At 41.0% G+C, this 15615-nt stretch overlaps 1 protein-coding gene across 1 annotated transcript in view; it reads right to left on the bottom strand.

Moving 5' to 3' along the window:
- Positions 1-15615, bottom strand: part of PEX14 (peroxisomal biogenesis factor 14) — a 105830-nt gene that overhangs the window by 50064 nt on the left and 40151 nt on the right. Inside the window, exon 3 of the mRNA XM_050931820.1 lies at positions 1757-1841. Coding sequence (XP_050787777.1) covers positions 1757-1841 — 85 coding nt within the window. The remainder of the gene's footprint in view (positions 1-1756; positions 1842-15615) is intronic.

The raw sequence follows: 15615 nt of genomic DNA, 5'->3' as shown, positions 1-15615 counted from the left end.
TCTCTCTGCCTCCTTCTTCCCACCCCTCCTCTTCTCCCAGTCAGGGATTTATTAAAATTAAACAGATTAGATGGAGCTCCTGATACTAAAAACTGCTCAGCGAAGCCTGTGGTGGGGAAGTGCAGAGCAAACACCAGAGACATTTGTCTCTAAATTGCTCTAAATACCTTCTGCAAATGAAATTCTAACCCAGCTACGTTGAGAGAGAAAATGAGGAATAACTGGTCATTGTCAGCAGAGGAGAAGATCAGGCGGTTATAATATTGCACGATATACTGGGGGCTAAGAATCTCTCGGCAACAATAGATTTTGTATCAGGTTACCCCGGGTAGTCAGCACAGCTTTTAGGCTCAGCTTTCCCCTGCTTCATTGCTTCGATGATAGAGTTGAAATCCCCAAGCTTTTATGATTAATTGCTCCCCGTAGGTCCACATATTTCAAGGAAAAACTCACAGAGGAGAGTGGCCAACAAGCTCCAAATTTTGCAATACTGGCAAATCCAATGCCATCCTGATGGCAGAGCAGGACAAACAACACACCTAGCAGAGTTGCACCCCATTGCTGGGCTGCTTTGTAACTAACACTAGGGTCAGCGGGGAAAGAACCCTATTCCAAATGATGTACCTGCACAGAACTCTCTGCGGCAAAGCTGTTAGAACACAACTCCTGCCATTCCATCCTTGTGCTTTCTGCCCCAAGATGAGCAGGGGTCCCTCTAAGTAGATTATCTCTTGCCATCAAGTCTCATGGATTTCACTAAACAATTCATATCTCCAACCTGGCTAATATAGCCCTGGAGTTTCTTACCTTCCACCGCTCAAGGTCTTTGGCTGAACAATTCAAATTACACTGTAATATTCACAACATTAATGTTAAAATGGGTTCCCATCCCCCATAATTTTGTAGTCTGCACTTACAGCCCACCCACCCTCCACCCCCATCCAGCACTTAAACTACCTTTTCTAACTCTGTAAAGCATGAAATTCACTCCAGGGCATGAGCCTCTTTATCATGTAAGTCCCAGGCTAAGGACTTAAGTGATGTGGAGGGTTCTTGGTTGGGCAATCTGCACTGGAATAAACTTCACCTGAAATGTGCTAGTAAATTCCTAAATTGTTGCCTTAAAACTTCAGAACATCAAAAGAAAAAACAAAGTCAGTTCCTTTATAAACAGAAGGGAAAACTATTATCAGGCTGTGGCCAAAGCAGGTTCCACTGGCTTGAGACGATATTAGATTTGTCAGGATCTGTCCTGCTCCTGCTATAGAAAGGGCCATGCACAGTCAGTAATCTGCCATTTCAGGCTGAAAGTCAGGCTGACCCCAAGCTTGACCTTAACCTGACCTTGTTTACTCTTACCATGTCCCTCTTCCTTCATTCCTCTCTCCAGCTCTCTTCTGAAGCAGCTGACCTTTTAACTACAGCTGGTCATTTTAAAGCCAATGTCATTAAGGAGTTAGAATTGACCATCTAGCCTGTAACTCTAAACTATCCTCGCTTCTGAAGACCTCTACTGGTAGTTAACCCCAAAATTCCCATAACTCATTCTACAATGCCGTGTCTAGTGCCAATATTACCACTGACTTACAGGGAGTTAAAAGGAGCTGACTTGACCCCACACTAAAAATTTCCTGGGACAAGAGATCTTTTTCCCCTCAGTACCTAATTTCCCACAGCAATAACTCCTGGCCTGCATCCCACCCCCAAACCCCCTCATTAATACTAAGAACAGAGAATGAGACTGATGAATCTGTACCTTTTTTCTTGAGAAACGCTCTTCTGGTTGCGAGCGGACTTTGGCGGACCCGGGAGTTCTGTAGAAATTTCACTGCTGTTGCGATCTGATTAGGGTGAGAAGATTGGAGAAACAGAAAAGTGAAAAGCTCTGAGTTAAGAACATTCAAAATTCTGATTCTAAATAAATTCTGAACTACATCATCAAGGCATCAAATTCAGCATCAGCTGTTGACGAACTGGACCAGACACCGGATCTGACTTTGGGGAATCTTTGGATCCAGATCAGAATTTGTGGCTCAGGCTCATCTCTAATCAGATAGTACAGTATTAATAATTTGACTAAGAGAAGTTTCTCCTTGAACATCTTTTACCAAGCTGAAACACTGCTTAGTGTGAAATAAACTCCATTAGGATACCTGATCCTGTTATTAGCAGGGGAGAGGTTATTTTTCTTGTCCTGGATCACACTAACCTACCAAACACATAAAGATTAAGTTTTATTTTTCAAGTGACCCAACTGGGCAGATAAATGGTTATATTTATGTTCTTCTGTGGTAGAAGCTATATACAGTTTTGGTCTAAGAACTCTGACTTCATGATGCTCTAGCAGATGAACCTCTAAGGGGCTTGGGACTTAAAGGCCCATATTTCCATAGAGTGTAAGGATTGGGATGAAACTTGTTGCACCTACACAATGATTGCAGTCCCTTAAAGTGCAAGTGAAAGGTGCTGGATTCCTCTCTATGTATAGAGCGTATATAACAGGGCAAATCTCCACACACACCCCTGCCTACGTCCCTCAGGCCTGTTCTGGAGGAATCACTATTAAGGATATGAGGGGAGTTGACTCTCCATAGCCCATTCAATCCTTTGTCTGTCTGCTGATATTATCTAGAAGGAGGCCAATTTTGCATCAATTGTGATAGTGCTTTTGATGCAGTGCGCAGAGCTGAGGCCCACCAACTCATTTCACACAGTCTGCTGAACAGTCACCACATTGTGACTACTAAGGGTCATACCACACAGGACAAAGAGAAAAGCTCCATATTCCAATATTAATCCCCTTAGCCATCCAGTCCCATACACGGTACATCCTCCTGCGGCACTGTGGAAAACCATCTGATCTGCCTCTAGAAAAGACATCTGCTCTGGATGTGGCACAGAAGGGGATAACCTGCTTGAAGTTGACTTAGAAGACAGACATATCCATACTGAGGTGAGAGATTGCTCCCTCCCTGTACTTAGATGAAGCTGGTCTTCCATGTACAAGGAAGAAGAGCGTGGTTTTCACCCCAAATGGTGGCATCTGCATTCCCTATAAGCTGTACTGAGTGCAAGGGGAGAAAAGATTTGCAGGTCTCAAGAAGTGCAAGCTACAATGCAGCTTCTAGAGTTAAGATTTAAAGTTGTTTTAAAAAATTTCATGACAGAAAAAAAAAAATCTAGCATCACTATTGAAATGAACAAGTTTCACCTTGGTTTTGAATCCAGCCCTTGGAATATGCATTTCTGGTCAGAGAGCAAAGTTCTGATGGGTTTAATGGCACTTTCAATGTACTCCTCAGTACATTCCATCAATGTGTTTTTTTTTTAAATTGCATCTCTTATTTCTTTAAATACATTAATCAGACTAGTGTAGGCAAAACGGATCCATTGGACAATGCAATAAACATGAATTATCATCTATCCAACATGCATAATGGCTTAAAAATACATAATAGCAGGTGTAGTTTAAATGATTAGTTATTACACCTGTGGTGGGTCTGATTCAATTGGGGAAAATCATCTTTAATAGGTTAAAAGGTTTAGATCACCAGGCTTCCCTTAAAGTGGCTGTAGAGAGGGTATGATGGAGTACGCTGTCATTACTAATTCATTTAAGAAAAACGTGGGGGATACAGCAAAGAACAGCATAAACGAGCGAATCCAATTTAAACATCAGGTAAAGCAGAAAACACCTTTTAAAAAAGCATGATAAATGAATTTGGAAGGGAGATGAAATTGACATCTTTATTTTAACGGGAATTTGACAAAGTCCCGGCACACTTCAAAGTTAGGGGGGAGGGGAACAGTTGGATTTTTTTAGTTTACATTCAATAATTTCAAGCCATAAAATAATACAGCTGAACACCCCACATAAAGTACATTTTGGTCTCATTTATGTGCTGCTTGATCTGTCCCTTGGAAATGCTGGCGACAGGCAAATCACGCATTTAAATGGCTCTGATATCACTACGCCCAATGCAGAAATATAAAGCATCCAAACTAATAACTTTAGGATAATGTGCTGAATAAGAAAGATGCCCAAATAAGCAGACATATAGATGTGCGAACATATCAAAACCACTTTCCTTCTTATGTTAATTACTTGTTTCTTTGGGAACTCTTGCACATTCCCCTCCCGCTTCTAGTGAGCTTGTAAAACAGACACAAAGGACTTGTCAGAACCAGAATGTTGCATGCTCTTGGATTCATACATTAATATTATCAGTTTATATTTAAAAAAAATTAATCTAAAATGAAACATTTTCCCTTCGTTTATTTTTAATGTTATATTGATTGCAGCCATTTATTGGGAGATATTTTTGTTTTGCAAAATGTAAACATTTCAACAAAAACATTTATTAAAAATAATATGATATACCATCTCCAAAATGCCTCCTGAGCCTATATTTCTCTAGTTTAGAAGTCTGTGCTTGCTTTTAGAGAAGAGATATATTCTTTCCTTATCCTCACCTGAATCTCTTTCATTTTCCTCATGTATCTTGTGTATAAAATGTTCATATGAAACAATTCTGGCCGTGGTAACATGCCAATTTTTTTACAAGAAGGGACAAGAGAGCTTTCCTACTTTCTAAGGATCATTCTATTTGAATGAACAAGAACAACTGCAGTCCATTAAAAATAAAATAAAATAACACAAAACGTTGCAGTCTCATGCATAGATGAAAAACCATACAGCAAATAGAATTCTGACTCAGCTGGAAACATATTGTTCCATACTATTTATGTAACATTTGTAACACTTGACCAAATTTTTCTAATATTAGGACTTTGCCAAGTAGCGTGAATCATCATATTATCAACTCAGATTCTCAGACTCCCAGCACACAGTGGCCAGCAGACCACATTTAACCAGTAGATCTTGGTCCTTTATTTTTCTTAATGAAAAATAGTGTATTCAGTTGTTAAAAGTATAAAAGCATAAACCTGCTATCCCATCAACCCTTCTTCTGCAATGGAATCAGACACACTTTTGATCAGAAATATTGTAGGGGGAATGCTGCAACAGATCTTGGGATATCGTTTGATTTTCTAATTAGAAGATGAATGTGGCTATTCATGGGATATATTTGTGTCCAGCCAAATTACATAAATTCAGGCAAATATTCCATCTCAGTGTCACAGATGTAACATGGAGACAGGAACTTTACTGCAGATGTTGCGGGAGTGTAGCAAGCTGGGGAAATTCCAGGCTAAGGCACTGCACTTTGACATTGGTCCAAGATCCCTCACCCACACCCTCAATCTCCCTCTCCTCTGGTGTTGGTGAGGAAGGTGAAGTCAGCCCTCTTTACTATTATTCTCACAGCAACAGGGTTTTTACATACGGAACTCAAGCTGCTTTATCAGCTGCTGGCATGTGAAAAATAAAACACATGGTTCAGAAGATGATGCAGGTGCAAGCAACCCCTTCCCCACCCCCTTCCAAAAAATCATCCCGCACCCTCACAGCTATTCAGGACTTGAAAACAGAGATGAAGATAGAAAACAGACTAAAGTGCCACTGGGGGAGCAATGAGTGAGACATTTATTAGATCCCCTAATATTGGGGATCCTCTGTAAATTATTACTGAGTAGTATTTGTTCACAGAGCAAGACTTCAGGATGACCTGGGAACTAAAGGTTGTGCCTGAGATTATACATCGTGAGGGGAGGTCTGTCTCTGAACAGCTTTGTGTCTGTTTAAATGCAACCTTCCTTTTCATTAAGCAGCAGAGGCACAGGCCATGAACTATGCCCAGTTAGGTTACATTACATGTGCGGAAGGCAATCAACACTGAAAATATATATGACGTATGTACAAGTATTGGGAATTATTTTTTTAAGTGTATTAAAAATAATATGGCAGTATTAACAAAAGCTAACCTTATTTTAGCCAGAGCATAAGGCCACAGCTACAGGGCAAATGGAACTGATCAATACATAGTCTACTGCAATATCCCCTCTCCCATCCCACCCCCCCTGTGAAAGGCTGCACATTTGCAAAACTCAGAAGATTAAATTGTCTGTGAAAGGCTTCTGTACTCCTACTCCAAAGGAGATACCCAGAATCCTGTTAACAAGCGTCAGGCTAAAGCCAGCTTGCATTGTAACAAGGGCTGACTTAAAAGCCTGGCACCGTGAGCAACAAGAAAACCCCTTCAAACAGAAATGCTGCATTTTAGTAAGAAATCAGTGCTCTGTCAGGACTAACTTGACAAATATGGTCTTCGGTGGCACAAGGAAATAGTTGCAAAGCAACTGTTAATCAGGGAAACACATTGTAGAACGCTGATGCTAGCACTCATGAAAAAATGCACAGGGCTAATTATGAAGCCATATATCTCACTAAAGAGGCAATGTTCCTTGAGATTCCAGGCAGAGCTCTTTAGAGTCAGGGTCCTGGGACAACACACATTGAGCTCTCTCTAATCCAAGCTTCCAGTTCCCAGTTCAAACCCCCCTTTTCTTAACTCAGGGTTCAGGGTCCCAGGACCCCTAATTTATATATCACAAAAAGTACTTGTTCTTTCTAAGCAGAATGTCTGGAAGTCGCTAATGAGAGAGACATGGCTCTAAAGCTCCAATTTACATTTCCCTGATGCACAGAGCTTTCTTTCTGGCCCCCAACCAGGACCGGGCCCCCTTGTGCTGCATGATGCACAAACACATATTAAAAGACAGTTCCCAAAAGTTAACAGGCAAGAGAAACCTACACAAACTTTATTTTACAGTCCTAGGAAGTCAAATTTAATAGCTCTCACTCAAAATAGAGAGAGAAAAATGAATGAAATATAAAGCAAGAGTCCCAGGATCCAGAACCCGAAGGAATTAAGGTAAGAAAAAAACCAATCTCGGCATGAGATCTACATCAGGGATCCTGAACTGAGAGAGCAAAACAGTAACGAAAGAGGAAGAAGGGTCAATAAATCTAAAATCAGAAGTCTCAGGAATCCAGAAACTCAGGCTAGAGAGAGTTCTATGAATGAAATCTAACTCAAGAATGCCAAGATGACAACACCCTGGTGAAAAGTAAAAAATATTATGTGCCACAGACTGCCTAGAATTCAGCAATACTGGAAAGAGCAAAGCACTCTGAAACCAGATTAAAGGTTGGGCATGGGAGGGTGGGGGTGAATTCCCATTCAACACTCAGAGTAAAACCACCAGGATGGCATGAGAGGCATAACCTTGGGACAGACAGAGCTGCAAGGCTGTGTAAGCACAGAGCCAGTACTCCCCCTAGCTGAGACCCAGGGGAGGCGCAGGATCTGAAAGGCTGGGTTCACCAAGGAACGCAGCCCAAATTAAGTGTTTTCACTCAGTGGAAATGAAATGTTTTGCAAGATGAAACAGAAAGAAAATTGAGGTTTTAGGTAATTACTAGTTGGCATTTACATATCACAGGCTGGTTCAACACCTATTCATTTTCCTCTTTTATTTTCAATTTTTTAAAATTGCTAATTAAAATGAACATATGACAGGGATGGGGGGGGAAAATTACTCTTCCTCCCTTTCTCCAGGACGACGAAATCCAGATCTACTTTAAATACATTTATCTATAATTATCACACACACAAAAGCCCTGCTTAATTTACATTAAGATGGTGACAGAAAAAAATCAATAAAAGCCAGAAAAAAACCAAGCTAAGGCGCCTTCATCTCACCTTGCTGTGCCTAGTTAATACCAAAGGCAGGAGACATCCTCCACTGAGCTGAGACTCCTGCCACTCCCTTAACACAATGGAATGGGTTAGAAGGAAGAAGTTGCAAAATCCCAGTTATTCACTGCTATCCTGTTCTCATTGATTTGAATCAAAATCTTGTAGTTATCTAGCCATGTTTTGTGGGACTCTTTCTTCCTTGACTTACTTTTCCTCCTCTTATTTTTTCACTGTTCTCATATCCACAGAAATGAGACCACACAAACACCTGCCCATCCCCATTCTCAGCTCCTTTGGTCAGGAGCCATTTCACATTTGCTCCAGTTCAATATAGGGGCCTGATCTTTCCATGCCCTCTGCTCAGGTATAACCAGCCCCCTCTCTTCACAAAACCTCACCATTGTTTAAGAGCCTTCTCCTCTGCAACATTCCTCTCTCTCTGCCCTGTGGACTCCCCATCTAGTTTTGAATCTCATCTCAAAATACCTTCTCCTTCACATATACCTCTTAATTTTTCTCCCCTTCAGCTTTTTAAAGTTAACTTTGTAACTTTTTTATTTAACTCCACAAAGCATTCCAGGATACAGTTGTATGAAAAATGCTATAAAAAATAAAGTTTGATTCTATCATACATTAAGGACATAAAACACCCTTGATATCAGTGTACGAGAGCTGTCATGATAGACTAATATATTTTAAGGTCTATTGTGTAAATATCTATTTAGGGAATTCTAAAGCATGGTATTATTGACCCAAGTCTCTCTTAAAACACATTGATATATGTAGTAAAGACCCTTATGAAAAGTGGCGACTTCGTCTGCGCAGTAGCCACCTTTCAAAATGAAATATGTCTGTCATCTTACATTTTTTTGGCTCTGGTTAAAACATGATGGACAACTTGCCAAAATTTCACTCTTAAAAGAACAAAGCTGATATTAAGTATTATACATTTGCAATAAACAAACACCAGAAAACACTACACACACTTTAAAAGAAAAACAACCTTAAAACAGTCAGACTCTACAGAGATACATACATATATGTACACACGTACACTCGCACACATTACACAAACAGGGTACAATGTGTACTTTTTTTAATCTCAGAAAGGAGGATGAGACATTGCAGTCCTAAGTTCAACTCAAAATAAATTGTTATCCTCAAGTAATAAATGCCTGAAAAACCAATTTATAAAGAAATCACTAATAAAACCTATAATTACAGCTATATTAACAAATGTCTATATAAAAATCAAGCCTAGCCAATAAGCTGCATACACCTTTATTCCTGGAGTGCAAAGGCAGATTTTTTTTTGGAGGGGACAGTGAAGAATCATATTTCCTTCCATTCCCAAAGAAAAATAAGCATACTAAATAAACTTTTAAAAGCATCTTTTTTTCTTATATTTTTGCCTTTGGAAACCTTCCTACAATTGTTGATGCTACCACCAAAGGAGATTTTAGAAAGTGGGGGGACAGGAGGAGAAGAGATGACATTTGCCATTTGCTTGGCTTTGAAACCAACTGTCAGGAAACTATTTGAAATCCTGTTTACAGAAATAACTGCAGTAACCTCAGTGCTGAAAGTGCTGGATCATTATGGATATACATGGATCAGCAGGTCAGTGCCCCAGGGAAGTGGGTGAAGGGTCTGGCCTCAAAATGTAGATGATGCCAGCACGCCACGGGCAAGTAAAGGACCTGATCCAATGGGATAGGAACTAGATGATGGGGCAAGGTAAGGAATTTGAATTCTTGACTTACATAGGCTCCCATTTTATAACTCTTCAGAGTAGCATCCCAGTTATGTATTAGCTCCCTTTAAATCTATCCTTTGTAAAGGAAGCTTAGAGAGCACTGAAGTTCTGTGCTGTAAAATTAATGAAGGTGTCAAGCTGTTACGCTGAATCACTCCAAAGGAATGTAATGACTCAGTGTCCAAGATGCTCACTACAGGAGAACCGTGAGATCACCCTGTTGACTTCAGGACTAAAAATATGCAGAATATAATAATCAGAGTCAGCTGATGGCAACACCCCCAGCCCCTCCACCCCACTCTGCTGACATTCTAAAAGAGCTCAGTTCTGACAGCTTTTGAAGGATTGTTCCTTTTACCCTAACTACAGTATCTTCAAATGTGCTAGGATAAAACGATAAGTAACTGTCTCATCATTTTAAGCACAGGACAAACAAGAATTGGTGGCTCTCCATCCACATGCTATTTACACTGTAGGATGACTAAGGACAGGGAGATGGGAGGCTTGTATCCTGGCTAATGACAATATCCAAGCATTACAATTTTCATTGAATGTTAGACTCTGGAAGGCTCATCACCCAAGAGAGATGCACCTGAACAGGGTCACTGTTCAGACCAACTTGGCTTCCTGAGATTCCACAGGCAAGAGGCTGGCTAACCAAACTGCATAAATGATTTAGATTCCCTTGAAGAAGGCCCAACATGTGTCTCATTTGTGGAGGTTACTACAAAAGATGTAAGCAAAGGAGATGAATCTTCTGCACTGGAGAATCAGCAAGCCACAGTTTCTTGAACTTCCTGTATAGAGAACTGCTTGATGGACCTCCCACTTCTTGGGCAATGCATGGTGAGAACTGGAAATTGTGTTTTCTTTGTCATGACAGGAACCCATGTGACTGGGGCTGAAATAGGGGTTTGTGGTTGGGATTCTTACACCTAACGGTTAATTTAGTACTCATGCACCAGTACCTTGGCCTGTACCTCAAAAGCTTCAAACATGATTGCATACAAGCACAGCTGATTGAGGAGGGAGAAGGGAGCCAGGCCTGCTAGAAGAAACTAGCAAACAAAAGGTCTGATACTGGAAATGGTTGAGAAGCTGGAAATACAGACAAGTGCACAATAAATCATGCAAGCCACAGCAACTGGGAAGTGGCAGAGAGAGAGGAAGGATATAGAACATCTAAGCAAATGATACTTTTACATAAACATCTTTAGATTGTCAGCTCTTTGGGACACGGACTTTTAGTTCTTTGTTTGTACAGCACCTAGCACAATGGGGTCCCGGGTCCAGACTGAGGCTCATAGTTGCTACTGCAATACAAAATAATAACATGATGAAGCAGCCTATGCACTTTGTAACTGTTGTTATTGCTGCATTAGGAGAGCAACTTAGTATGGGTCAGAAAAACTGACTGTCAAGGGTTGGATGGTCTCGAGGGGGAGGGGTTGTTAGAGGCATACAGTTTTATTAGTTCAAATTCAGCTACATCACTCATCTTTATCCAGTTTCCAATGGACAGACGCCACGTCACAAAAATTCTCCTTCAAAAGTGGAAACCTATGTGAGCAGTTTCAGATGAGAGCGAATTGATATGGAGACTGAACTTCATTTTTAACCCCTAGGGTGCTCACAATGCAAGGGCAAGTTTGGGAAAAGCTTACACTGCTGCTGTCCATGTTATAAATATTCTAAGAACAAAGAGAAGATTTCACATTCCAGTGGGGTCATTTTGTCAGCGTTCAGAGATCTCATATTCACTATTTAAAAAAACAAAGCAGATAAGTGCCATGATACATTCAAGATAAGGCTCAACCAATACAGCAGCATATATGCACAAGGAATTCACACACCTTGTCTCCTGCCTTCTCCACCTAAAACCTCTCAGCAAATTCCCACAATCCAAGATTAAGTTCAAATGTCCAAAAGGATTAATACCACAGAGAACTATCCTGGAGAGATCGTGCCCCTGCACAGTTTCAATGCAGAAATCTTCGTCTAAACCGGGAGACACTGTGAGTGAGGTACAGAAGATACAAAACAACATTGCTTATTCCTTAAACCCTGAACCAGTCAGCACATGTCAAGGATTATTACAATTACACTTTTTGCCTACTAAAAAATTAATAAACAATTACCCGCTTCAGGGAAGAAAAAAAAACACCAGCCTTTACCTATAAAATGCTGCAGAGAGCATTAGCACCCACCCTGAATGCTAGTCCATATTACTGCAAAGCATTAGCACCAACATAATGATTGGTCCATGCTGCAGCAGAGCACTGGCACAATACTGACTGTCTGGGTCCACGCCACTGCAAAAGCATCAGGCCAATATTCAATGCCTGGTCCAGAACAGCAATCTGACGTTTTCCCATCTTTAGAACAGAAAGAATATGGTTTGATCTTTTCTACTTCCCTGGCCTTAGTACATTAGTAGGTTCCTTATAGAGTTTCCTAATCATCTAGGGGTACCAAGGTGTGTTTTCACTAAAAGGTTTCCAATTTTCTTTTTTTGGAAAAAAAAAAAAAATAAACTCCACATATTTCTTCTTAAACAGAGCAGTGCTACTTAGTGTCCTCCCCAGCCCAAATCAATGGTAACCCAATTGGAATGCCTTCAAGCTCTGTCTGAGAACTAGTGGAGAGATCAACGCTTTTTATCTGAAGCATTATGGATTGCTACTTGGCCACATAACACACCCAGCTGGCCATTTTAAAATACCGCAAAGGACATGCTGCCTCACTCAATTTTGAGAAAGCACTGCAAAGATTTCCCCCTTCCATGCCGTGGTCCTTTGCCTGCCTGCCTGCCTGCCTGCCATTTTCCATGCTTTAAACATACAAAGATTTATTAACCTTTACAGTAAAAACAAATAAAATAATGATGAAGCAAGAACGCAGTGAGGTAAGGGCTACAGCTAGCACCATTTATCTGCGGAAATCCAATTAGCGTTCAAGTGGCAGAGATACCTGGAAAAGTGCTCACAATCGAATCAAAAAATGATACAAAAACATTAACCTGATGGCTAAAAACTCCACATTTAAGCAACTAAAGTAATAAAGGCGCTTTTATAGAGTATTTTCTATATTTCATTAGGCCTCAAATTGACGAGCAGCCCTAGAGATGCACTTCCTGGGCTTTGGGAACCTCAAACTAAATAATCCACTTTTTTGTTTTAAAACAAAAAAGGGAACAGCATTTCTTTGTAAGAATGACAGGATTAAAGCTTCTCTCTGCAACAGCAACATGTGCAATGAATGCAAACACAGGAAGCACCGGGGCATACACAAGCCCTTTTCGGTATGTATGCTTTCATTCTGTACCCACCCTAGGTTAGCACAGAACAAGTTTGGGGTGACTCTGCCATCCAAGAGTATCTGGATTTATTGACACGCCTGTGCTCTGCCAAAACACTACAGTGGATAGAATGCAGTTCTCTCACATCATCCCATGAACATTAGCAGGCTGGGCAAACTGGCCCAGGTGATATGAGTTGGTAGGCACAGCATAGTTCTTAGCAGGACAGGTGTCCATAGCAAAACTGAAACTTTTGTTGGTAGTCTCAGGAGAGAGAGTGAGGATTGAATAAACTCTGAGACAGAACAGACTCCTAGAAATGGTGCCCTCCAGATTAGTCAAGTCTTGTTAGCAGGGCTGCGAGCTGGGAAGCCCGCAGCGCAACAGTCCATGCTGCACTTGATTTGAGGTACTTCAATTACTTATGCTATCACTGACTCTTTCTACCAGCATTAAAAGAGGTAAGAGGAGTGTTATATGCTCCCATCATCAAGGAACCACTAAACCTCTATGGAACAATCTACGCCATCTTCAAAAACACGTCAGATGAACTAACACTTCATAAGTTTGATGTCCCCACATTTGGCAGAGTCTTCCCCCAAGTTTGCTAGTATTAAAATGTTATGGTTGTTTCCAGTATCAATTCATGAATACTGCCCTTGAGCTTTACACAGACTTGACTATCCACCTGGGGCACATTGCATTAAATGCAAAATACAATGCACTGAAATGTAAGTGATGATCATCCATGGAAGTCATTCCAGGATAGATAAGCTGTCTCAAATGCAACAGCCTCTCCTGAAGTGCTTCAATCAACAGAGCTCCACAAAATCACAAAAACTAGAGAAGGAAAAGACCTAACAGGCCATCCACTCCACCCCTCTGATAGTGCAAGACTGCTCCCTACAGTTTATTTTTAATGCGTTGTCTAGTATACTTTTAACACCACCATGCCTCCATCCTCCTCCTAAGGAGACTATGCCACAGCCTAATACATTATACCAGTGGTGGGCAACCTGCAGGCCATATGCGGCTCGTCAGGGTAATCCACTGGCAGGCTGTGAGACAGTTTGTTTACATTTGCGTGGTTGCGATGCACCATTCCCAGCCAATGGGAGCTGCGGGATGCGGCACAGGACGTGCTTGCCGCCGCTTCCTGCAGCTCCCATTGGTCAGGAACAGCGGCCAATGGGAGCTGCAGGCGGCCATGCAAATGTAAACAAACTGTCTCACACCCCGCCAGCAGATTACCCTGATGGGCCGCAGGTTGCCCACCATTGCATTACACAGTCAGGAAATTTTCTTGATGCTAACCCTAAATTTCCCTTTCTTAATTTCACCACAGTACTCTGAGTTAAACTCCCAGACCTCACAATGTGATATGAACATGTTTAGTTGTAAATATCTGGAACTGGGAAACAGTTATTTCTTCCTCTTACTGTTCTACTCGGCAGTTACACAGACTGATATATACTGGACTGAACAGCCCTATGTGTGGTATTCTCTTTTTGCAGAGAGTATTAATGAATCAGCTTTTGAATGTCTAGAAGCAGAGCCAGCCTTCAGGAAGCACATTCTTGTGTATTTTTATCCCTTGTGTATCAGTTTATGAGGAGGAATATACCACCTGTTTGTGCTGTGAAAATTAAATAAATAAATAAAACCACCCACCACCATACCAAACAGATTCAACACAGCAACATTCAGACATTCTCTTGTACTATCAGATGGGCATTGTGTAAGAAGCTTAGTAGATACAGAGACCTCCTATGCCAGTTTGGAGTATAAAAATAACTTTTATTATTCTATGTTTGCTTATTGCCACAAATGTGTAAATATTTTAATAAACAACCATCACCACCACCACCACCACCCACTAGTCTGGAGGGGGTGTGGAAGGGAGAAATATAAGTGGGAGAAAGAGGATGATGGGGGAGAGAAGAAAACAAGCTTTCTGGAATATGTCTGGAAACCAGAAAGCTGAAAGAGAAATCATTAGCAACTCCATAGTGCATTTACAGTGATACAGTGCGGATCAATTCATTTAACGCTGCCCTGTACATTTACAGAAAAGTACCTTTGATATAATAAAGGCTCATAAACACGCAGAAATTGGGTTAGACCTGTTTCAAATTCCTGCCAAACAATGGTTCAGAAAAATGAAGCTCTATTTTAATTAGCTGGACTCACGAGTGATTTGATAACAGCAGATGCTGTCTGGTTGCTTTCAACTTGATGGGCTCTACATACATGAACTTAGAGTGGGTTTGATGCAATTAGGTCTTTCTTACTGCTCCAACATGTGTCAGGCTCAGTAACCACTGCTTGGTATATTTGGAGATATTAACTTATCTGGAGGAGAATGAGAAGAGTGACTATTCTAGGTTACACAGAGAGATAAAGTTTTTTTGGGAAACTCACTTCCGTAGGCTATGTCTACACCTGGAGCTGGGGTGTGATGCCTAGTTCAAGCAGACATACTCCTGCCAGCTCTCATTGAACTAGTGTATTAAAAACAGTACAGTAGTGTATCCCGGTAGCATGGGGTAGCCACCCTGAGTAAAAACCTGTCTACTCAAGCTGGGGATCGTAACCCCAGCTTCAAGTGTAGACATAGCTTGTGTTTCAGCAGTTCTAAGGCAGAGGAAGGGGAAAGGCCACACAGCAAATTGTGAACAGTGTCTGAGCACAGCCAGATGTGATTCTGGATGTAATGAATAAGGATCTATTGATCCAAGCTTGTTGTTGGCATGTAGACTTTATAAACCATACCCAATCCCAGACCAACAAAACTCTGCCCTTTTAACTGTGGTTTCAATTCACGCCATCCTCTGTGAAAGCAAGAAACACTCCTTAGCAACACCTTGCATTACTGGAGGGGTTTCTAATGTCTACTC

This window comes from Gopherus flavomarginatus, chromosome 21 (genome assembly GCF_025201925.1).
Source record: "Gopherus flavomarginatus isolate rGopFla2 chromosome 21, rGopFla2.mat.asm, whole genome shotgun sequence".
NCBI lineage: Eukaryota > Metazoa > Chordata > Testudines > Testudinidae > Gopherus > Gopherus flavomarginatus.
Note: the sequence above shows the minus strand (reverse complement) of the source record. Positions and strands in the feature narration are given on the sequence as shown.